A 25,112-nucleotide genomic window follows, 5' to 3' on the forward strand; every position below is an offset into this window, starting at 1 on the left:
CCCACTCAAAAACCTACTAAATCAAAATCTCACTTGTGCGGGCTCAGGATAAAAATTTGAAAAAGACCCTTAGTAATTCTGGGTACCCCTGGTTACGACTCACTACTAGAGGCTTATATTTTAAGAAGAGAAGTTGAACTATAAATATTTTGTCATCTATGGTCAGCAATTTGGTGTTATGGTTTAACTGCATGGGCTTTAAAATCAAATAGCTAAGCTCTAATTTCATTTCTACTATTTCCTAGCTGTATCACCTTGGGGAACTTCTCTGTGTCTGAGTTTCCATATCTGTAAAATGGACATAACAGCTCTCAATTCTTAGCATTGCTGAGAGAATTCAATATTTAAAAAATAAGCATGTGATAAATAGGAACTGTTATTACTTATTACACATTTTAAAAAATTAAGTATATCAAGTATACTGCAATCTGATTCAAGGTATTAATACAAAGTCTCTTAAAAACTGTTAGAAAGGTGGCTGGGCTGATTCCAACTTGTCTTATACTAACCAGCAAAAGAGGTGTCCTTTTCCACAATCCACAGCAGGAGCTCTCAGCAATGGGAAGCTGAGGGTATCAGATCCAGATGTATTTGACCCCTGTTTTGTTAGTCTGACTGCTCTTTCACAGCCTGGAGTAGGACACCATTTAATAGCAGGATTATTTTCAACAAAGGCCTGTTTAAATAGCAATAACAAAACATAAAAGAAAGCATTTCAACTCTAAATTCTAATATACAGTGTACCTCTATGGTAATTTACTTTACTTGAAAGCAAAAAAAAAAAAAAAAAAGGATGAAATAAAATACAGGAGTTGTTCACCTCTCAAAAAATACTTAAAACAGTCCAATAAAGTACTGAAAAATATTAGGAAGGATAAAGTGGCAATTAACTTAGTAACAACATGATTTTTTAAATTTATGTATTCTTTAATCTAAAAACCAGATGAATGATGATAAAGTAAAAATGTAATTATTCACACAAGAAAATGTGTAATTTAAAAATGTTTACTCATACAATGTGCTACTTTTCTGATAAAATATAAGTAGAATCTTGTGTGTAATTATTTATTGTATTAGAACAGTAAATTTCTAAACGTTATCTCAATAATACATAAAAATCAATATTATGATGCCTTCTAGGTTACAAGAAGCTAGACTTCTTTTTTAGAAATGACCATATTAGCATTTAGACCTAGAAAAATCTGTACAAGGCAGTTAAAATGTAACTTTTAAATCACACAAAAAAGAAAGTAACTTGCATACTCTTCCAAATAACTCCTGAATGAAGATAAAGACAGGAAAAAAAGATGAAATAAACATCATAATTCATTATATGAAACTACTTCTTGGAATAAAAAATAATAAATTTCCTAGTTGAGAATCTTTATTTCTAAATACTTATATTTAGGAGTACAAAATATAATGTCTTTTGGAAAACTTAAAAGTAGATATTATTTAATTTGAAAATTATCTTGATCAGTTATAAAAGTGCAACAGGAAAATTAGTAAATAGTTCTGAGTAATCATTTTATTTTATTTTTGTAAATGACTAACACTTTAGCCTTTCACTTTTCCTGTTATTATTATAAAATAACGCTTTATAGTTTAAAACTTTAATTAATGCCACCATACCTTTATGGAACTTTTCTAAGAAACAAAAGTTACAGCCCATTATTTTGTGTTTTCAAAAAGAATTAAATTGCATGTTATAAAAGTTTAATAAAATTAAAATTATGGAAATCAGACTGATAGTTGGCAGCATACCTTAATATCAAACTGTAGATATCGTTTGTCCATCTCCTTTGAAACTACACTTTCTATGATATCCACAGGCACAAGTTGGAAGCACTCATATGCGGGGCAGAAAATGTTGTGAGCTTCACCTTCTTGAATTTTCAGATTTAAAAACCTATTAAAATTATCAATTGACAGCAAAAGGGCAAGAATATAAGTTATGTGTACATTCTAAGAATTTTTTCTTTATGCTGAATTTTCTGTTAGAGTATAATTAAAATAATACAAAGTATGGCATATCAATTATAATACTACTCGCTGAGTCATTCATTTTATATAGGAATATATATGTATACACATATATTTACATATACTAATAGGTTTTATATAATTGTACATGTTTCTGTTTTGCTTTATCCTCTCTAAAAATTTCAAACAATTATTTTTATTTAACATTAAAAATTCAGAAACAAGTGGCTTGTAAAGGTCATATTCAATTTTCAATATTCTATACCTTTAAATAAAAGTGGGTGATGGCACAGAAATTAACCATAGATAATTCAAGATATTTTGGGGTGACTTTAGAATACAGCATGACTTTTTGAAAAGGTTTTCTCATAATATTTCATCTAGATGAATATTAAGATGAGTTTTATATCTTACTTTAGGTACACTAGTTGAGGTAGTAAAGAAAAGGCATCCTGTGACGTGGCAGGAATCCAGCCCAAGATTAGATTAAGTGGTTAACAGCAAGGTTTTGAGTTAGAAAATTCCAGGTTGCCACCAATAAGTTATATGATCTTAAGTGATTTATTTAATTGTTCTGAGCCTCAGTTTTACCATATGTAAAATGGAGATAATAATATGCAATTGCCAGTGTGGTTAAACGGATTATATATGTGAAAAATTTGCATGGTGCCTGGCATGGAGTAAGAATTCATAAATTTTAGTAAGGATTACTATTGTTATTATTGTTTGATACTGCCTATGGAAAAGCAAGAAACAAACTTTTGAAGTGAAGATTACTGCATACTAGATTTAACACTTACACCTAAAGAAAATAAACGGAAAATCAGGCAATTAAATTACAACTCTCTAGTCATCACCATCAACAGTTTGATTATTCCACTGACTATAGTATCTTTTTCCTTTGGTTCTCTCAGTCTCTTAATCCCATTGCACTTAAAAAAAAAATCAGCCTGACTGAGACCTCATCAGACCTGCTCCCTTTGCTCCATCATCTTCTTCCACACCCTCCTCTTGGCGCTTCATAGAAAACAGAGTCCCCATTAGGCAGTTATCCTTCCTGAAGTCCTCTCTTCCACACCCCAAACCTAGTGGTATCTTTAGTAGTAGTTGTTTTAGCTATCTTTGCCTTCTTCCAACTCACTTCAGTGAAGGAGGGCTTCCTTTTTTACTTCCAGGCTAATCCTCACACCATCTGGCTAGCTCTGGGACTTGCACTATCCATTAACTTATCCTTTTTCTCTTAAAAAGAAAAATGGCTCTCTAATGGCTCTTACCTTGGGCACAATGAACATGTTCAAGTTTTTTACATCCTGAAAACCCTTTCTAACCAAATGACCCTCTATAGTTCTACTTTCCTTTCCTTTCACATCAAAGTTTCTTAACAAAATAGTTTATGACGATTTGTCATTCCTTCCCTCAAGTCCATCCCATTCACTTCTTGACTTGTAGCATTCTGGCTTCTACCACGTCTTCATTGGTGGCAGGCTCTCAACAAGGCCACAATGACTACCCATTAGCCCAATTTATTCAAGACTTCTAAGTTTTTATCTTTCTTGACTTCTCTGGTGCATCAGAGAATAGTTGCTTCTTGCACAGCTGAACAGTTCCTTCTTTCAAATTCTCTCTTCTCTTTGGCTTCCGGGAATTCATTTCTTTCTTGGCATTCTTCTTACCTCTGTTAGCTCCTTGTTCATTTTTCACTAGTGCCTATTCTGCTCCCGATCCTTTATGTTATTGTTTCCTGGGTTTTCACCTCAACATTCTTCCCTTCCCATTCCATATAATCTCCCTGGGTGACCTAAACACCTCTAACTTAAACTATATGCTAATGACTCCAAAATTTAAAGCCCAGATCTCCCTCCTTAGCTATATACCTTAAGTATACACAGGGTATTTTCACTTAAATGTTACACAGGCATTTTAAATTCAACATGTTTTCAATTTCCCCCTCTATTCTCAATATGATTTAAAAACTACACTGTCTCCACAAAACTCTGATATATTCCAATGGAAGGGCATTCAATATGTCAGTTCCCACTTAAAAATTATTTGTATTACTCTGGATATTAGGGAAAATATATTGGCAGGAGAATGGATGAAACACTCAAGAGAAATGCAGCAGGTAGAGTAGCAGTTCTGAAAATATCATCTGTGGAGCTGTGGGGGTTCCTGATACCTTTTAGGGGGTTTATGAGGTCAAAACTATTTTCATAACAGTACTAAGACTTTATTTGCTTTTTGGCTAAAGCAAATTGATGGAACAGGCCTAATTAATTTTATTAAACCTGGACCCTCAGTACACATCTTTGGGATATTCTGTGCAAAGAAATGTGAAGTAAACATAATGAACTTCTGCTGCATACCAAAACATGAAGGTTATCTCAAGGAAGAGCTCTTAGGAGATTGCTCAAGTTGCAAGCAGACATACTTGCTGTTTCCATTAAACAATATTTTTTATTTGAAAAAATGACTATAAACAATGATTATTCAGACTTGGGTATATGGCAGACATTTTTCTGAAAATGAATTAAATGAGCCCATCACTTCAAGGAAAAAACAGATAGTATTTGTTGGCAATTACAAAATTCAAGACTTCAAGTAAAATTTAGAATTCTGAAAAACTTTTATCTATTATCATCAGCTTGACAGCTTCCTAATACTTAGAGACTTTTCTGATGGGATTGGTGGTAAAATTAACTAACATGAGTTTTCACCATATTTATGTATAGAGAAATATGTCAACATTGGAGGATCTGCATAACTCAGGGAATCAATATTTTCTACATGACCAATAAATGAAGTTACAAAACCATGCATGAGTAAAAGATCTATTGAAAGTGCAAGACTGATCAATGGATTTTAATATAACAAGTACAAGTACAAGAAGTCAACTGATACGGTTTCAGATTTTACACCGTAACTAACCATTAAAAAACTATGACTTGTTGAGTTTTGATGTGTATCAAAAGCATCCACAATTATCTGAACATGCTATTAATATAATTCTCTTTTCTACCCACACATTTGTGTCAGGCCAGATTTTCTTTATCTATGTCAACCAAAACAATATACTGCAATAGAATGAATACAGAAGCAGATATGAGAATATAAGCTAGATATTAAGGAGATTTGCAAAAATGTAAGACAATGCCACTCTTCTCACTAAATTTTCTTTTTTTGAAATAGCTATCATTCATAGTAAACGTTATTTATATTAACATGTATTGGGTTTGTTATTGTTATTTTTAAATGAATTAATAAATATTAAGTATTTTTCAGTGTTTATTTCTAATACACTACATATGGATAGATATAACCCATATAAATGAAAGCTCTTTGGAGTCCTCAACAATTTTTAAAAGTGTAAAGAAGTCTCAAGACTAAAATTTAGAGAACTGCTAACTGTAGAGCTCCCTTTTCACATAACAGGAATCTCTTCCTTTTAGCTATGAATAGGTTCCCTGAAAAGTTGGATATAGTTTATTTTAATATTTATAGCCCCTTATCAAAATGCACAGTTTGCTTAGACATACTACATGATCATGTTTTGAATTTCATGCATTATAAATATATCAGAGCAGATTTAATCACCTCTGGGGAATTAAATGACAAAACTGAGAAGACCTCATTGAAAATAGGATCAGTTCCCTGTTAGACATGTTATTAATTCTCATCAAGATATAATTTCACACTAAATTTATGAGTGGAACATGGAGCTGATGAGTGTCAGTGAAAGATAAATCTGGGGCAAACCTTATCTATATTTTTATCTTGTAGGTCAGCTCCACAGATGATATCATAGATAGGCTCTCTCTGCTTATTAGACTGCTTATTAGGAAGATGATTAAATAAGTAACATTTACTGAGTGATTACTATGTGCAAGGCCTTGTTTTAAGCACTTTACATACATTAAGTCACTTAATAAACTGACAATAATCCTATGAAGTACTTACTATTATCCCCATTTTGTAGATCAGAAATCTGAGGCACAGATAGGTTACCAGTTACTTAAATCAACATCTAGTAAATGGCAGAGTTGGAATTCACAACTCAGTAGTCTATTATATCCAGAACCTGAGCTTGTATCTTCAATATTAGGAAGGAAATTCTATTCTAGGTAGAAAATCATAACTCCTTTTATTTAAGCCTTTGGCACAGATGCTTTAAAGCTGCAGTCCCCAACCCCTGGGAGGTAGGTGAGTAAAGTTTCAACTGTATTTATAGCCACTCCCCATCGCTCGCATCACCACCTGAGCTCCGCCTCCTGTCAGGTCAGTGGTGGCATTAGATTCTGCACTATAGTGAGCTGTATAATTATTCCATTGTATATTACAATGTAATAATAATAGAAATAAAGTGCACAATACATGTAATGTGCTTGAATCATCCCAAAACCATTCCTCACCCCCATCCCTCTGCTCCGGGTCCATGGAAAAATTGTCTTTCATGAAACCGGTCCCTGGTGCCAAAAAGGTTGGGGACCACTGCTTTAAAGTATTAATATCTGGCTGGACTAATGAGATAACGGTTGGGAAGAGTAAGATAGATTGAGGGGCTTTCAAACTATCTGAGGACCTTTAAAAACTCTTTCTCATTTTTTAGACAAGAGTTTCTTTTTCTATATGCCTATAAAAAGACTGCAATTAATTTAAACATAATTTTATCAACATATGAATCACTCAACATGAAACTTGTTTTACTGGAGCCTGATTTGACAAGAACTGGCAGGGGTGGGGAAAAGAATTCTAGATAGGCTGGTAAGGCAGCAAGGAAACCAATAGTCAGATCTTTCAAATTTAAATCTTACCATAAACTTCTCATAGCTAGTTGTGATGAGTATGGGAGATGGTTCCTCTGATCAAAGTTAGATGAGGAAGGTCAATGAAGTTCAAAAAAATTCAAGTAAATCCCTGTGGGGCTCAGTTTTCACATAGAAACCAAGATCAACAGTTACCTTGGTAGAACTCAGGTAATACTTCCTAATACCAGTACAGTTAACAATTTTAAGCTAAATAAAGTACTGTACCTGGGGAATATTTTATGTCTCCAGAACTAGGTCAAGGATTCCTATGGATTGTGAGCTCTGACCCTTGCCAATTAGTTTACCTGTAGCAGCTGCACTGATTTGATCTTACCTAATTAGACTGAGAGTAGAATCTAGTTATGTTTTAAAACAACCACATACATATTTATTCTGACTTTTCAAAAAACAGTTTTTTCTCCCTCCAAATGAAATCTTGCCTCATACTCCAATTTGGAAAACAGATAAAGAAAACATACTGCGAATGAAACCAGAATGACACATTAGTGGTTGACTACAGATTGAGGAGCAAGGAGAGGTAAGAGGGAGACTGAGAAAGGCAGAAGGGTCAAGAGGAAATGAGGAAACTTTTGAGAGTGATAGATGTGTTCATTACCTTGACTGTGGTGACAGTTTCAAGGGTATATACATATGTCAAAACTTATCAAATTATTTATTTTAAATGTGTTACCCCAACAAAGCTGTTTAAAAAAAAACCCAGAAAACTTGCTCAGGTTTTTACTCTCTCGCTCACATACTGTTCCCCAGATCCCTACAGTTGGTACCCAGTACTCCACGAAAAAATAGGTTGAAACTTCTGATTTTTAAGATTTCCTTAAATACTGATGACATGCTTCACTTAGGTCATCAAACAAAAGCTATGTGTATCTCCAGAGATAACATTATATTGTTCATTATATTGATCTTCATTTTTTTATAAACCTCTCTCAAAAAGCCCAACCTGAGCAAAGTTAATGGATGGTGAGAAAGTATAAATCTTAGCAATGTAATGGGGAAGTGGCACAGACATAAACATGAGAAGCAAAGCAAATTTTCCACTTGTAATATATACCCAACCATGTCTAGCAGAGACATTTAACTTTACGTTCACTAAAAAGAAATTTTAAACATTCACATTCTTACAGATTTTCAAGGCTATTTGCTTCTCATAAAAATGCAGAGACAGCACAAAAACAAATGCTTAAAATCTCTGGGATAGAAGATAGAAACTGAGTCTTGATATTTAGGTATAAACTTGAAATTTACATTAGATTATTTTAATATAAATTAAAATACTAAGAAAAATTATTTTTATATATATATACCTGCTCTGTTCCCCAAAGTACCTTACATTAAGTTAAATAGCATTAATTTAAGTAGCTGGGAAGATGTCAAAATAAGCAACACAAAAATATTCTTCCTTAGTAGTAAAGTGCAATACATTTCAGCATAACCCAGAAACCAATATAAATAATCCATATCATTAAATACTGAAAGCAAACAATTTTATTACCAAATCAGAGTGTTAACATGCAGTAAGAGATGCTAAACTGCTCATATACTCACGACTCCCAACATCCTCTACAAAAGTCATGTCCACAGGGCATATCCACTGGATCTTCAAATATAGAAATACTGCACATACAAATGTCACACTGAAGATGAAGAAGAACAAAGATTTACAGAGTTATACTTTGAAGAGAGAACAATACATTCATTTTATTCATTAGTTTAAAGGCAAAAATACTAGTAACAGTAATTATAAATTTTAAAAGTTAAGTGTTTCAAAGTTTTATGGACAGTTGAAGTTAGTGTGCCTTTGGTTGAATAACAAATACCCTGACTACCTCATTATAAACTATTTTGAGATTTAAACATTCTAATGTAAAAGTCAAACTCTTAAATTCCAAATTTATGTATTAACCATCAACTGTGCAGTTAGAAAAGGTAGTACAAGAAACAAATTATTACAATCTATTCAGGTCAAGCTCAAATTGCATGTTGCAAAATAACCACTTCAGTGTCACGTCCTTCACCCTATACTTACTCTTCAAAATCTATAAAAACAGAGTAAATTTTTGTTTTTAATACAGCAACTCAGGATACCCAAAGTAGGCTTTCTACCTAGGGAACCTTGCTATAAAACTGTGTTATCTTCTAAACAATGACTTAATAAAAGCAAACTTTATAATGTTATGGATGCAATATAGAGGTAGGATTCTGTTTTCCAAAAAGGTTTCAAAATAAGAAGTCACTCAAGAAATTTCCTATAATAGCACACCAATGGTATACCAATTAAAAATGCAGACAAAGGTAGTATTGTTTCTTTTTTTTTTGAGACAGAATCTCACTCTGTTGCCTGGGGTAGAGTGCCATGGCATCAGCCTAGCTCACAGCAACCTCAAACTCCTGGGCTCAGGTGATCCTCCTGCCTCAGCCTTCCAAGTAGCTGGCACTACAGGCATGCGCCACCATGTCCGGCTAATTTCTTCTATATATTTTAACTTGTACAGCTAATTTCTTTCTATTTTTTTAGTAGAGACGGGGGTCTCACTCTTGCTCAGGCTGGTTTCGAACTCCTGAGCTCAAACAATCCACCTGCCTCAGCCTCTCATAGTGCTAGGATTACAGGCGTGAGCCACTGCGCCCGGCCTAGTACTGTTTCTTAATAAAAAGGAAACATTTATTATGGAAGTGCAGCTAGATGACAAACTCCAGAACCTTTACTGGCAACAAATACATAATTATTACAAACTGTAAATGTTTAAAAATTAGTGGCTTACAAAAAATTATTAAAAATATTCTATTTTTGGTCTAAAGTGACTATCACAAACTCAACTTTTAATATTTCAATATATTGTATTTAAAACTTTAAGCAACTGGCATTTTTAAGTGAAAATATAGTTGATGTTTTTCCCAAACTCTTTTAAGTTTTGTTTTGCAATGAGAAAAGAAAACCTTTCATTTTTCAATCTGTAGTTCAGAGATCACAAAAATATTCTGCGATAATAAATATTTATCAAATTGAAAAAAACCTGAATCCTTAAAGAAGGGTATAGGATTTTATTAGAAGGACACAACCAGACGCTCCATAGTTAATATTAAAGTCATTTAAAAATTAAAAGATTAAAAACAAAGCTATGAGAAATACAGTGAATACAAAACCATACCAAACTGGTGTCTAAATCTCCAGGAGATAAACTGATTTCATCTGGAGAGGTGACAGAAGAGCGTGTAGTCCTTGGAGTTCTTGGAGAAGGGAGCGTGTCCCAGGCATTATACCCGCTTGGTGGTGGAGTTGGCATTTGAACACCTGATCGTTGGCAGCAGTTCTCTGGGTTGGACATCCACGCTTCAAGTAATTTCTCCCTGTCCCAGTCTTTAAGGAAAACAGAATGGATATCTCTCAAAAACCAGAACATATGGTAATGTTTTAAAAGCTTCATAATAACAATAGAAACAGTAAGGGTAAATTGAAAAGATAGAGGTCATCTAAGGAAAAAAGTATTTATACAAAAGTAGTAACTGCAAATGAAAATCTGGGTATGGCATTTTTATTAATATTTTAAAATCTAAGCTCTTTTATAACCTACTGTAGCTAATGACCATGTTAATATCTAACACTACAGTCAAAATTCCCAGTAATTTCTACTAATAATCAAAATAGGTGACTTACATATCACTTTTGGAAATTACTGAATTTTTGTTGGCATGGGTTTAATTTAGTCTCTTTCAAGAAAAATATATAATTTTGCAATTGGCCTCACTGGTATCAATCTGTAAAATGATTACGGTAGTTCACTACAAACATGTCAAAATGCCAATAACAGGTCTTAAAAATCAGTTGATAAACAGCCTGAAGGCAGAAGAAACTTCTGAAGGGATTAGGATTATAAATAAAATTTTAGTGAATTAGGTATAAATTCTGTATTAAGTGATCTTGAACCAGGTTGAACTAAAAACAATTATCTTCCTACTGTCAACACTTTTAAAACAGCCAAGTGAAACATGTTGTTATAATGTCCAGAGCCTTAAAAGCCTAACCCTTTCATAACAATACATCCAATTATTTTGCTAAGTGTTTACACACATTATTTCATTTATCTCTCCCAGCAAACATTTCAATCATTATTTGGGTGAAGAAAACAAGTCTCAGGGAAGTTATGCAACTTGCCCAAGCTCACACAGAAATTTGAAAACAATTTCTGTGATTCCAAAGCCTGTGTTCCTTCCACTATCATATACTATTTCTCAAGAGTATTAAAGGGTAAATTATTCACTGTGGGCCAATTACATAAAATTTTATACCTCAAATACAAACAACTATGAAATTTTTCTACACAAGACTTTATTCAACCAACCATATTAACCATGTACTTGATGGTGTAACAGGATAAGTATGACTTTGACATACAATGAAGATAAAGGGAGTGTATTTCCAGCTGAGGAAATGACATGTACAGGGACACAGACATGTAACAGAATGACTTAAATAGTTCTGTAAAATTGTAGTATAGGTTGTTGTGGTTTGGGAAGATGGAAAATAAAATTGGAAATAGGAGTCAAATTACAAAGGAGAGGAAAAATCTAACAACTGAAAAAACTGCATACGAATGTATTACTGAAAACATTGCTAAATGGACCTCAGCATTCTAATAGGTCATTACTTACTGATTAAGATCATGGCCTGTAGGAAATAATTCACTTTCTTGGTACTGCTGATTGTTGCTCTAAATTCTGCATAATTCAAATACTGCACTAGAGACCTAACTTTTCTTCTTGTATGACAAATTTATAAGCATATATAAAATAGCCATTTACATTTCTTGCAAACAGCTATGACTTCTGCTTCTAAAATGTATGGCATAAAATTTGGCAAACCCACTAATTTTATCAGTAGAAAGCCATCTTAATGCAAACCTTTATAAAATACATTCCTTTATTTGAATAGACATTTATGGAAGGATTGGTAGAGATGAGAGTACTGAATAAATGTTTCCTCCCCTTGGGATTTCTCATAAAAATAATTTTTTAACTTGACTACTTTTAGTTTTGCTGGCATCATACAATATCTTGATGGTTCCTTAAAACTTGAGTAGTGTGCAGATATTTAAAAATGGGGCAAGAAAGCAAGACTCTGTCTCAAAAAAAATAAAAATAAAAATGTGATACTGACTGACATGAAGATAAATAAAGGTTTCCTTTATTGTTTTTTAACAGCTATAGAGATTTACAGTTACATCAGGCAAAATTAATCTGTCAAGGCCATTTTCACAAAATGTCATCAATTTCAGAAGAGGATAACAGGTAAATTACTTAATCTCCATATGTCTCAGTTTCTTATCTATTAAGTGGGGATTATTAATATCTATCCTATAGGTTTCATAAAAATTAATTGAAGTAATACATGTAATATGACTGAAATAGTGTCTGGCAGATGGGTATCAATAAATATGGCTATCATTAGCTATTAGCAAATTTCAGTTTATCAGACTACTCTTAGTGACCTCAAAATGTGTGGATCATAGTCTCAGGAGTTCTATTAATAATACAAGTATAGCTAGAGGATTTTGGTGAGGGAGCATGAATTTACTTTGGAAACTTAAGAAACAGTGTTAAGGAATAAATAAATTATGCCTAGGGAGCAAACAATCAGTTTAGGTTAAAAAATCTTTACTAATAATATTATTTTGTCCCTTAGAATAAGGTTTTGGTTAGCAGGTTTAAAGAAGAATGTGAGAAAAAGGAGATGGCATTAGCCCTTTGAAGAATGATAGGCTAAAATAAATTTTAAAACAACACAAGAGCTTTATGTTAAAATGAGGCATAATTTAAGTCTAAATTATTCTACTGAAGATAGGTTAGTAAATTCAAGAAATCCAGTTAAATAAAAATTGCAATCATAAATGATGGCAAACCATTTAATTATTAATAAAATGCCTCATTTGGATTTTCCTTTTTTATTTACAAATTATTACTATGTTGACTAAAAACATACTAAAAACATAACTTAAAAACTATAAAAAAATTTTTTAAAATTCAATATACTTTAATATGCCTATCTTTTCTTCAGCTTCTTATTGTTTTGTCTTAGAAACTCAGAGGTTTTCCTCTGTCCTTAGACTTACATGTAAGTCTCCCAGACCTTCTCCTAAAATTGGTTGATTAATTTTATATTACTCATCCTGTTGATATAATTTTTTCCTTTTCTTTTTGTATTCCAACTTGATTTATAATAATTAGACAGTCATATTAGCACCATTTATTAAATCATCTATCCTTTTCCTACTGAATAGGAATAGAATATTAGAATATTGAACTGAAGGGTAGAATATCATCTTTACTGTAAATTAAATTCCCAAGTATTGGATTCGGTATTCTGTTTCAATGGTCTAGTTGTTTTAATATGTGCAAGTGCCATATTGACTGAATTACAGTGGCATTTAGTATGTTCCATTTTCTGGTAAGGCTAGTTCTCTTCATTGGAACCGAAGGAGGGCACCCGATCTCTCTGACTCCCAAGAAACTGAGGAGGAGCTGAATAGGTAGGCATAGCCCTCTTGTTTAGACCTGAGGTTGGGCTCAGAGTACAAGGAGACAGCTGTAGAGAGGGCGTTGCCCTGACAAAGAAAAATAACAAGAAGAAAACCAAACAGAACTGTTATCCAGTAAAACACAGAACTCATCAAGGAGGTAGATGATAAACTAAACAAACAAAAAATCAGTAAGAACGTTAGAGAGAATCAAGATTAGCCCAAAAGATTTCTTGGGACAAAAAAGTCTTAATTAAAAAAATTCAGTGGCAAAATAAAATGAATGTTCCCATTTGAGACCCAGAGTGATGTTCTTTAAGACCAATGGTGAAGAAATACTTCAAAGCAAAAGTAAAAAAGAACATTTATTAAGAAACCCATAATTTTTCTGATTATTAAGATAATACATGTAATTAAACCCTCATTGTAAAAAGGAAAAAAAAATCCACAACAAATCAAACCCAAGGAAAGTGGAAGATGCTGATAAAGGTAAAAGTAGAAACTATATGTTGGGAAATAGAAAAAATGATAGACAACCTATAATCTATAGGAAAAAAAGATAAAATCTGTGAATTGAAAAATGAAAAAAGCTAAGCCAATAACTAGTGTAGTTAAGGAAAACTCAGATATACACTTTTCAACTGAAAATGAGATACAGCAATATGTAGAGAGAAAATTAAAAGAATTGTAAGAAATTCAATGTTTATCAAACTGTAAACTTATATCAGTGCAGAGCTGCTACCTATATAGCAATCTCTTTTATCTCTATTACTCAGCCCAGAGCCTACTTCAAAGTATACTTTCAATAAATATCTGTTGAATGAACAAGTGGAAATAAAACTGTATGCCAATATTATTAAAATCTTGATGAAGTAGATAGTATTCTAGGAAACTTTAAATGGCTAAAACTGAAGAACTCATGAAAAGGTAGCAAATCTAAGTAGAATAATAACCATGGAGGAAACTGAAGAATATAGTAATTATTTCTTTAAAAAGTACAGGGCTCATATGGTTTCATAAGCAAGTTTTTCTAAATTTTCAAGTAGCAATGAATTCTTGTGCCTTTTCATGAGCATAAAGAATGAAAAAAGGATTCTTAGATATTTTTAAAAAGCTATTATAAAAACCTGCAATGCCAAAACCCAACACTTCATTTATAAAACAAGTCTTATTTGACATTATCAGTATACATAGTTGGTCATGTAGAATGCAGAATTATAAAATGTAGACTTATAAAAATAATTATGTATGCATACCTTAAACATTTAATAAAACTTTTACATTAATTACTAATCCTTTTTTTGTAAGACAAAGGCCTTTTCTCTAGCATTCTGCTTCTATTTCCTGTTTCTTGCCTAAAGTACAACCAAAAAAGATTGTCTACAATTTCTCATTATTTCTTTAGAGTCAGGTTTAAAAGACACTTAAATAGCAATCTGAACGTAGAGCCCTTGATTTTTATGATCTCCTCCTTCTTTTTGATTTGTTGTTTCACTCATACATAATATCAAAGCAATTTTAAAACTAACTTGCCTTTATCAAGGCCTTCCAAAGTATCCCACTTAAGGTTTCAAGAAATATTATTTTTTTACTCATGTTTTATCAGTAATGGTCCATTACTGATGAAAGGGATCCTTCTAGCCATAAGCAGTCAGTCTATGCGACAAAGAAACTCCTGAAAGTCAGTTAATGTTGGTTACTGCATTATAATGCACTTACTGCATTATAATGTCAAAATCTAACAAAAATATTAGGAAACCAAATATAGCCTGACATATACCCCCAAGACCAAGCATGCCTTATTATTGGAATGTAAGGACAGTTGAGTATTGGGAAAGATAATTTACAATACTAATGTATCAAAGGAGAAAAATCAGTATTATCATTTTTTTTAAAGACTTGGAAAAAATGAGACAACCTGAAAAATTACTCCTGAATTTAAAATAAAAAAAGAGCTTTTAAATAACAAGAAAAAGATACTTCTTTAACATGATAAACAGACTGTTTCAAACCAATAGCCTATTTCTTAATTTAAAACACTAGAGTCATTCTCAAGATTTCAATTATCTATTCACTGATGCATTACAAGCAACTATTTCCTGCCCAAATGATTCTGGGCTCTAGACAATTTCTCCATTTGGATTTCTCAAAGTTTACTGCTTGGTACACAATTAAGGAACAAGCTGGTGACCGAATGAATGAATTTCTCCTTAAGCCAAGAAAATAAGCATCACTAATAATGAATGTTACATAGAAGTGCTATCCAATATAATTAAACCAAATATACGATAAGAAAAAGCTGGTGTCAGAATTACCATTATTTACAAATGATATGATTGCCCTCCTAGTAATCTTAAGAAAACCACGAAGGATTTGTTGAATATAATGGAGTTCCACTTCTGGTAATGGTGAAGTAGCTCTTATCAGACCACTTGTCCTACAGATAATAGCTATAAATGTTGAACAAAATACAAATTACAACTATGTGAAGACACTAGAGAGCTATCAAAAGCAGGCAGAAATTGGAGAGGAGTTGACACTTGGCAAAATGAAAAAAGCAGTATATGAGTCTCTGTTTCTACAAGTTTTTGCCTGTGGGCAGACCTTATTTGGCACTAGGATAGAAGCTGGAAATTTTACTAGCTTGAAAAATCTGAAAAATGACAGAGGGTATTCTAGAAAAGAGAGATCCACAGAGCAGAAACCCAGATTCTGGATGCAAACACTCCAAATCTCTAACTGATGCCTAATATGCCTATAACAATGTATCTTATTCTAAATATCTAAGATACAATTCCAAATTACTAGATGTACAGAAAACCAGGACAATGTAAGAAAATGCAACAGTGGAGACCAAGTCCAAGATGATATGTTGGAATTAGTAACCATCATGTATTTAAATAACTTTATGATCAAGGACGTGAAGGAAAATAGTGTGTCAAGAACAAAAAGAAGGAAAATTCAGTAAAGAAATTGAAACTATAAAAAAAGAACCAAGTGGAAACTCCAGAACTGAAAAACACACTATCTGAAAAAAAAAAAAAAAATTCACTGAATTGGCTTAAGAACAGGTTAGAGATGAAAAATAGATGAGAGGGAAACTGTGACGAACTTGGAGATAGATCAACAGAAAGGACCCAAACTGAGGAATACAGAAAAAAAGATGGACTAGTTTATTTAAAATACATATGGCTGCTTAAAGCAAAAATTCTTTTTTTGCTTTAAAAAATTATTTTCAGGCCAGGCGCGGTGGCTCACGCCTGTAATCCTAGCACTTTGGGAGGTCGAAGCAGGTGGATTGTTCAAGGTCAGGAGTTCAAGACCAGCCTGAGCAAGAGCGAGACCCCATCTCTACTAAAAATAGAAAGAAATTATCTGGCCAACTAAAAATATATATAGAAAAAATTAGCTGGGCACGGTGGTGCATGCCTGTAGTCCCAGCTACTTGGGAGGCCGAGGCAGTAGGATCGCTTAAGCCCAGGAGTTTGAGGTTGCTGTGAGCTAGGCTGACTCCACGGCACTCACTCTAGCCCAGGCAACAAAGTGAGACTCTGTCTCAAAAAAAAAAAAAAAAAAAAAATTATTTTTACATTGTATTATGAAATTTATAAGATACATAATATGATAGCTATAGCATCAAGAATGGGGTGATGGCCTCATATATAGTTGCAAGATGCTTACATTTTATGTGAAGTGGTATTATATTAATTCTAAGTAGAATGTAAAAAGACAAGAGTATGTATAAAGTAGTCCAGAGAGCAAGCATTTTTTTTTAAAAAAGCAAAGTGGAACAGCTAAAAGCCCAACAGACAATTAAAATCAAATTCTAAAATTATTCAATTAATTCAAAAGAGAGCAGGGAAGGAGAAACAGAGGAACAAAAACCAAAAGAGACAAAAAAGAAAAAACAAAACAGTGAAATGGAAGACCTAAATCCAACGACAGCAATATTCACATTAAATGTAAGTAGACTAAATAGTCCAACGGAAAGGTAGAGAGTATTAGAACGGATGAAGAAAGCAAGACTCAACTATATGCTACCCATAAGACATGAAAACAGCATAAGAAAGCTGAAATGCTCTATTAATATGAGATAAAGAAAAATAATAGTAAAAAAGAGAAAAAGGGCCATTTCATGACGAGAAAAGGGAAAGATGTAATCATAAATGTGTGTGAGCCTAATATCAGAGTTTCTAAATACATTAAACAAGTTAACAGTTAACAGCATTAAGGAGGAAACATACACAAATCCACATTCCTAAATGGAAATTTTAACATCCCTTTCTCACGAACTGATAGAACTAGCCTTTAACTTTTATTAGTAAAGACACTGACAATTTAAACAACACCATGGACCTTAATTTGCATTTATAGAACACTACACTGAACATATGCCAGGCCATTAAATAAGTCTCAACAAATTTCAAAAGACTGAAAACTATTAAAATTGAAGTGAAAATAAAAAGACATCCAGAAAAATCTCAAATATTTGCAATTTAGTCTATATCATTCTAAATAACAGATGAAACAATGGAGAAAGGGAAATGTTAAAATATTTTTAAGTGAATGATAAAAAAAAATAGACCATATAAATTTTTGGCCTCAATAGAAAAAACAGTAAAAAAGATATGAATGAAAAATCACAAAAAGAAATATAAGTATCCAGTAAACATGAAAATATATTAGACATCTCACTTATAATTAAGAAATGCAGAGTTTTAATTAAAAGCATATTGTTTGAGTTTATAATTTCACTGCCAAGAATTTATCCTAAGTAAATAAATGGATGGATGCACAAAGACGTTAATCTCAGCATTATTTACAATAGCAACAAGAAAAAAATGGTACAACTAATCAATAACAGAGCACTGTATGCTTATATAATTGGAAGATTATGTAGCCAAATATTTATTGATATCGAAAGCATTATATCGAATATTTACTTTAAAAAGCATAAAAGCATATTACAGAATGGCATATGTAGATTGATTCTACCATTGTTAAAAACAATGTTAACTTCCCTGTGTCCTACAGAATTGCTTGTCACATAGATGACATACTACTTTTAGAATTGTATAAAAATCATTAGACCAATTTTTAGTTTAAAACTAACTACAAGAAAGTTCATTTTTATTTTTCCTCCTATTAACTTACTTTACTATTTGAAAATTATTATTGTCAAAAAATATTTCTTCATGACTACAGTAGAAAACATTCTTTTTGTTAGATCGTTTTCTATAATCTGACAGTATACTACACTTCCCACACAGTTCCTCAAACTTCCTCACTGCTGCTATTCAAAATGTTAGCAATGGGGCATAGTACAAAGATCATCCTTTGGAATCAGGCAGTCTTGAGTCCAAACTCCAGATGTGTTACTTATTTAACTATATGGACTTGAGTAAAATCCAGGATAATTATACCCACTTTTTTTTTTTTTTATTATTTCATCTTATTATGGGGGATACAGAATTTCAGGTTACATACGTTGCCCATGTACCGCCTGTCCCCCCAAGTCAAAGCTCCAGGCGTGTCCGTTCCCCAGACAGTGCGCGTTGCACCCATCATGTAGGTATATGTCCATCCCCTCCTCCCCACCCCCCCTTCCCGAGTCAGCACCTTCAAGTGTGACCATTCCCCAAACTGTGCGCAATGCACTCATTGTGTAGGCATACACCCATCCCCTCCCCCACCCCCCACCTCAGTCTGATATCCGATTGGTATCGTTCCCAGATGTGTATTTAGGTGATGATCAGGGAAACCAATTTTCTGGTGAGTACATGTGATGCTTGTTTTTCCACTCTTGGGATACTTCACTTAATATAATGGGTTCCAACTCTCTCCAGGAGAACCATAGAGATGTCGCATCTTCGTTATTTCTTATAGCTGAGTAATATTCCATGGTATACATATACCACACCTTTCAACTCTCAATGTTTGTAAGGTATTTAGTATAGGGTCTACAACACAGAAAGAATTCAATAATAATAGAGGTAAGTATTATTACCTCTTAAAAATTTATCTTTGGAATAAAGTAATTACAAACTAATCCAAGAGTAAGTGCCATCTCCCAGACTTACTTTAGCTAAGCACACTACACAACAATTTCCTCATATATAATCATTAAAAGTTGTAATTATAACTGCTGTTGAAAATGTTTAGGATGCCATGTGAAGAAATTCTAATAAAAATAAATTGATATTATATAAAAATGTGCCACATACTATCAAAAGTATGAGGCATACAAAATAAAAATAATTTTCTTAGGATAGTATGATTACTTTTCCAAAATTTCTATTATGTCATTTTTTAATAAAGGAAAAAACCAACTATGTAATTTATATACACAGATATTAAATATGCTAAATTTTCATCTTATCTACTCTACTACAAATACTGTTCAGCACAATTTCTGTTTGATTCTATCACATCAGTCTCCTTAGAAAATATTTACTTAATGCTTTTTTATGTCCTATGCACTATGTCAGACAGTGGGAATACAATTATAGGAAAAACCGGACACAATTCTTGTCTTCATGGAACTTACAGTCTAGCAAGGAGAAAGACATTAGTAAAATAAACATATAAACAACAACAAAAAAAATCACCACTGTCAGAAGCTCCATGAAGGAGAGGTAGAAAGTCCCAGTCAGAGAGGTCAGAGCGGACAACCCTGGGGATATGGCATGAAGTGAACATCTACAGGATAAGTGGGAGTTAACTAGGGGAAAGAGGGAGGAAAAGACATGTTAGACAGATGGAACACAGAATGTTCAAAGGCCTTTGGCAGGAGGGAAGATGGCATCTCTGTGAAATTCAAAAAGCCAATGTAGCTGGAGCATCGAGACCAGAGGGGAAATACTGTGTGAGATGAGGATGGAGAGACAGGCAGGGGATTGGACACACAGGACTTCTCATAAATACTTCTATGTTCAGCTTAGGAATGATAGGAAGTCAATGAAAAGTAGAGATTAAGGAGAGCAAGCACAGGTTGTCATAATTAGATATGAAAGATTACTCTTTTCAACATACAAACGAATTGGACAGGGCAAGGATGGAAGGAAAGTAGACCAGATAGCAGGCTATCGCATAGTCTAAGCAAGTGATGACAGCAAATAGGGTTAGGTAGTGGCAGTGGAAATTAAGAGAAAGAAAGAAATTTAAGATCTGGGAGGTGAAATCAACAATTCAGTGATGATAGGATGGGAGGGGAAATGTCAAAGCTAGTGTCCATGGTTTCCACCTTGAATACCCAGTTGGTTAGCTGGTACTGTTATCTATGGGGCAAGGGAATACCAGAGAACCAGGTACGTTTGGAAGAGCATGAGTGTAGTTTTAGACATGACGAGTTTAAAGTGCTCTTGAGATATATTAGAAGAGCTTTCAAAGAGGCATTTATATACTGTATGAGGTATCAGGTTCAGAAGAGAGGTCTAGTCCAGAGGGAGAAATCTATACTTACAAAAGCCTTAGGAGAACATAACATTTCCTAGGAAAGGAGTAGAATGAGAACAGAAGATATGGAATACCAGTGTTTAATTGACCATAGAAGACAATGAAACTCCACAGGAGTTAAAAACAATGCTTCAATATAAATTTATTCTAAGCACAAGCAAATTTGCTTTGGGCTCATATTTTGTAAATTTCATTTATTTTCTCATTAGGTAATATTCAATTACATGAATTACTTTTATTACTGGGGAAATAGAGATGCCCTTTGTATTTCTAACATAGTCCTCCTTAAAATTGAATTACTACTTAGTATATACTGCCAGATATTTCTGCTTTCTGCTTAATCTAGATCAACTTCATTACCTTGGGACTAAATTTGACAACAGATGGTATAATACTCAAATCTATTTTCCTGTGTAAAGCTGAATGAATGTTACCAAGGATACAATCTATAAATCTTCCAAATAGTTCAGTTTAATAAATCTAAAAAGGAGCCTGTCCTGCATTAAGAACAATTACAGTAAACTGTAGCTCTGTGCACTATTTTACTCACCAACATCATTTATCTCTGTAAATCTTACTTGATTATCAAATGTTACTGATAATATGTAAACAATATAGAAGAGATGCTCATTTGAAAACTTGCATTAGTCTCTATTTTATGCCTTAATAGAGGGATGAAACATAGAATGCTTTAGTAAGTTATTAAAAAGCTATCACAGAACAGATAAATGCCAAGTAGGAAAATTCAGGTGGATTTCACCTCATTAGAATTTATACCTATTATGTGAAAGAAGTAACTTAGGGAAGTATCAATGGAGTAAAAATGGAGTTGATCATTGAATAATACTTACTGATACAATGTGTAAAAAAATAGGGATGACAATGTTTCTAATTATAGTGAAATTACTGGTAAAGGTAGACTTAGATTCTATTGTAACTATTCTGTTGTAACTTCCAAGTTACGATACATTATATTATCTGGCTGAGACGGATAGCTATAGCAGAGATGTCTACCTGTACAGAGAAATGCTATGGTGAACAACTGTTGTTTGCAATTTGTGTGGTCACGTGACTGAATTCTGGCCAATGGCATATGTGTAGGAGTGATGTATGCCACTTCCAGGACTGGCTCATAGAACTTCCCACACATATTCTTCCATGCTCTTTTCCCTTTCTGACTGGTTGACTGGAATAGAGATAATCCCCAGGGCAACGAAGGAAGAAGCTACATTGTTTCAGATGGCTGTCAGTCAGTCGGGATCCCTGAATGACTGTGTGGAACTGAGACCTCATTCCACCTAATCTAAATGGAAATGCTCTGTATTATTACATGAGTAAGCAATGTTTATTGTGTTTAAGCCTATACTTTTGTTTCAGCAGCCAGCCTACTCTAACCAGTACAACTGTGATACCACAGGTCCCCAAAAATGAATAGCTTCTACTATTCTGCCAGCTCTACATCGTATGTAATGCATACTCTACATTTAAAGAGTATCTTATGAACCTTACCCTAAAAAAAATACAATTTAAGGTATTTTGTGTTTCTGTACAAGTTTTTATATTATGACTCTTAAGTGTTATTATTACTGGCTAAAAAGAAAATATTTTGTCATATGATTTTAAAAGATATTCAGAATTACTAAATTTAATTTTTTGACCTAGGTATAAAATTTTTTCCATAGAATATGCTTCAAAGTTTACAAAGGTGACAATAAGGAAATGTAATTTTTTAACAAAAAGGTAGATTTTCAAACAATATAAAAATAAAATTTCAGGTATATTATCCATTCAATAACTATTTTCTGAGGGATTAATATTTATTTGTTAGGTATTGTAGGAACAAAAAAACATTAAAAACTGCCCTCAAGGAGCTCCAAGGTTAATATAGAAGTAAATAAAGAGGAGAGAGTGCGGAGTAAGATGGCCCAATAGAAACCTGCAGCAATTGTCCCTCTACATGGACAACAAATTCAAAAACTATCCATGCAAACAAGCACTTTCAGAAGAAACAAAAATCAGGTGAATATCATATTACCTGGTTTTACATTATACCAAAAAAAGAGGCACTGAAGAGGGCAGAAAAAACAGTCTTGCATTGCCTATGCAACCTCTCCCCCATCCCTTGGCAGTGCTGTGCAAACACGCCCAGTGGAGAGAGAATCTGTGTGCTCGGGGGATGGAGAATGAAGTGATTGTGGGACTTTGCACTGAAATCCAGGGCTTCCCTGATACAGGGTAGAATTCATGTTGCCCACAAAAGCTGCAGTCCTTGGGCAATTCCTTTGGCTGTGCTGAGTTGGATCCAGTGAACATGGGGTACACATCACCCAGTGAGACACCAGCAGTAGCAGCCAAGCCAGTGCCTGTGTCTGTACCCCCCCACCCCCACTACAGGCAGTGCGGCTCAGGGAATCTTCTTCCACTCGAGGAAAGGAAAGGGAAAAAGATAGAGTGGCTGAGTGGATAAAAAAAACAAGAGCTACCTATATGCTGTCTGCAAGAAACACACTTCACCTAAAAAGACACACATAGGATGAAAATAGAGAGATGGAAAAAGATATTCCATGCAAGTGGAAACCAAAAAAGAACACGAGTAGCTATACTTCTATCACATAAAATAGATTTCAAGATAAAAACTGTAAAAAGATATACAGAAGGTCATTATATAAAGACAAAGGGGTCAATTCAGCAGGAAGATATAACAGTTCTAAATATATATCAATATATATGTTTATATAAACATATGTGTGTGTATATATATGCATATATGAAGCAAATATTATCAGAGCTAAAGAGATAGATAGATCCCAGTACAATAACCTTTGGAGATCTCAGCACTCCACTTTCGGTATTAGATCATTCAGACAGAAAATCAACCAAGAAACATTGGATTTAATCTGTACTACAGTCTAAATGGACCTAACAGAATAGATATTTACAGACGTTTCATCTAATAGCTGCAGAATACATATTCTTCTCCTCAGCTCATGGATTATTCTCAAGGATAGACCATATTTTAGGCCACAAAACAAGTCTTAAAAAATTCAGAAAAACTGAGATCATACCAAGTATTTTCTCTGACCACAATGGAATAAAACTAGCAATCAATAACAAGAACACTGGAAAATATACAAACACATGGAAATTAAACAATATGCTCCTGAGTGACCAATGGGGCAATGGAGAGATTAAAAAGGAAATTAACAAATTTCTAGAAACAAATGAAAATGAAAATACAACATATCAAAACCTATGAGATACAGCAAAAGTAGTAATAAGAGGAAAGTTTACAGCAGTAAGTGCTTACATTAAAAAGGAGAAAAGATACATCTCAAAGAGCTAGAAAAACAAGAGCAAACCAAACCCAAAATTTGTAGAAGAAATAATAAAGATCAACAGATTCAATGCAATTCCTATTAAATTACCAACATCATTTTTCACAGATATAGAAAAAATAATTTTACGCTTTGCATGGAACCAGAGAAGACCCCGTTTAGCAAAAGCAATATTAGGCAATAAGAACAAAATGGGAGGTATTAATTTACCAGACTTCAAACTATGCTACAAGGCTGTGGTTATTAAATCAGCTTGGTTTTGGCACAAGAACAGGGACACAGACCGTGAAACAGAACTGAGAATCCAGATATAAAACCATCCTCAGGCCGGGCACGGAGGCTCACGCTTGTAATCCTAGCACTCTGGGAGGCCGAGGCGGGTGGATCGCTCGAGGTCAGGAGTTCGAGACCAGACTGAGCAAGAGCGAGACCCGATCTCTACTAAAGAAATTATCTGGACAACTAAAAATATGTATATAGAAAAAATTAGCCAGGCATGGTGGCGCATGCCTGTAGTCCCAGCTACTTGGGAGGCTGAGGCAGTAGGATCGCTTAAGCCCAGGAGTTTGAGGTTGCTGTGAGCTAGGCTGATGCCACAGCACTCACTCTAGCCCGGGCAACAGAGTGAGACTCTGTCTCAAAAAAAAACAAACAACAACAAAAAAAAAAAAAAAAAAAAAACCATCATCATATAGCCATCTAATCTTTGACAAAGCAGACAAAAACATACATTGGGGAAAAGAATCCTTATTCAATAAATGGTGCTGGGAAAACTAGATAGCCACATGTAGAAGACTGAAATAGGACCCATACCTTTCACCTCTCACAAAAATCAAGTCATGGTGGACAACAGACTTAAACTTAAGGTATGAAACTATTAGAATTCTAGAAGAAAATGTGGGAAAAACTCTTACAGACATTGGCCTAGGCAAAGAATTTATGAACAAGACCCCAAAGGCAATCACAGCAACAACAAAAATAAATAAATGGGACCTGATCAAATT

At 33.5% G+C, this 25,112-nt stretch overlaps 1 protein-coding gene across 3 annotated transcripts in view; it reads right to left on the minus strand.

Moving 5' to 3' along the window:
- The window catches only part of ANKIB1 (ankyrin repeat and IBR domain containing 1), a 147,650-nt gene that overhangs the window by 44,601 nt on the left and 77,937 nt on the right, over positions 1–25,112 (minus strand). For all 3 annotated transcript variants that reach the window (XM_069461713.1, XM_069461715.1, XM_069461714.1), the window contains 4 exons: positions 9,956–10,164; positions 8,352–8,440; positions 1,765–1,909; positions 510–676 (listed from right to left, as the gene is read on the minus strand). In XM_069461713.1, coding sequence (XP_069317814.1) covers positions 510–676; positions 1,765–1,909; positions 8,352–8,440; positions 9,956–10,164 — 610 coding nt within the window. The remainder of the gene's footprint in view (positions 1–509; positions 677–1,764; positions 1,910–8,351; positions 8,441–9,955; positions 10,165–25,112) is intronic.

Source organism: Eulemur rufifrons, chromosome 29 (assembly GCF_041146395.1).
Source record: "Eulemur rufifrons isolate Redbay chromosome 29, OSU_ERuf_1, whole genome shotgun sequence".
Lineage (NCBI taxonomy): Eukaryota > Metazoa > Chordata > Mammalia > Primates > Lemuridae > Eulemur > Eulemur rufifrons.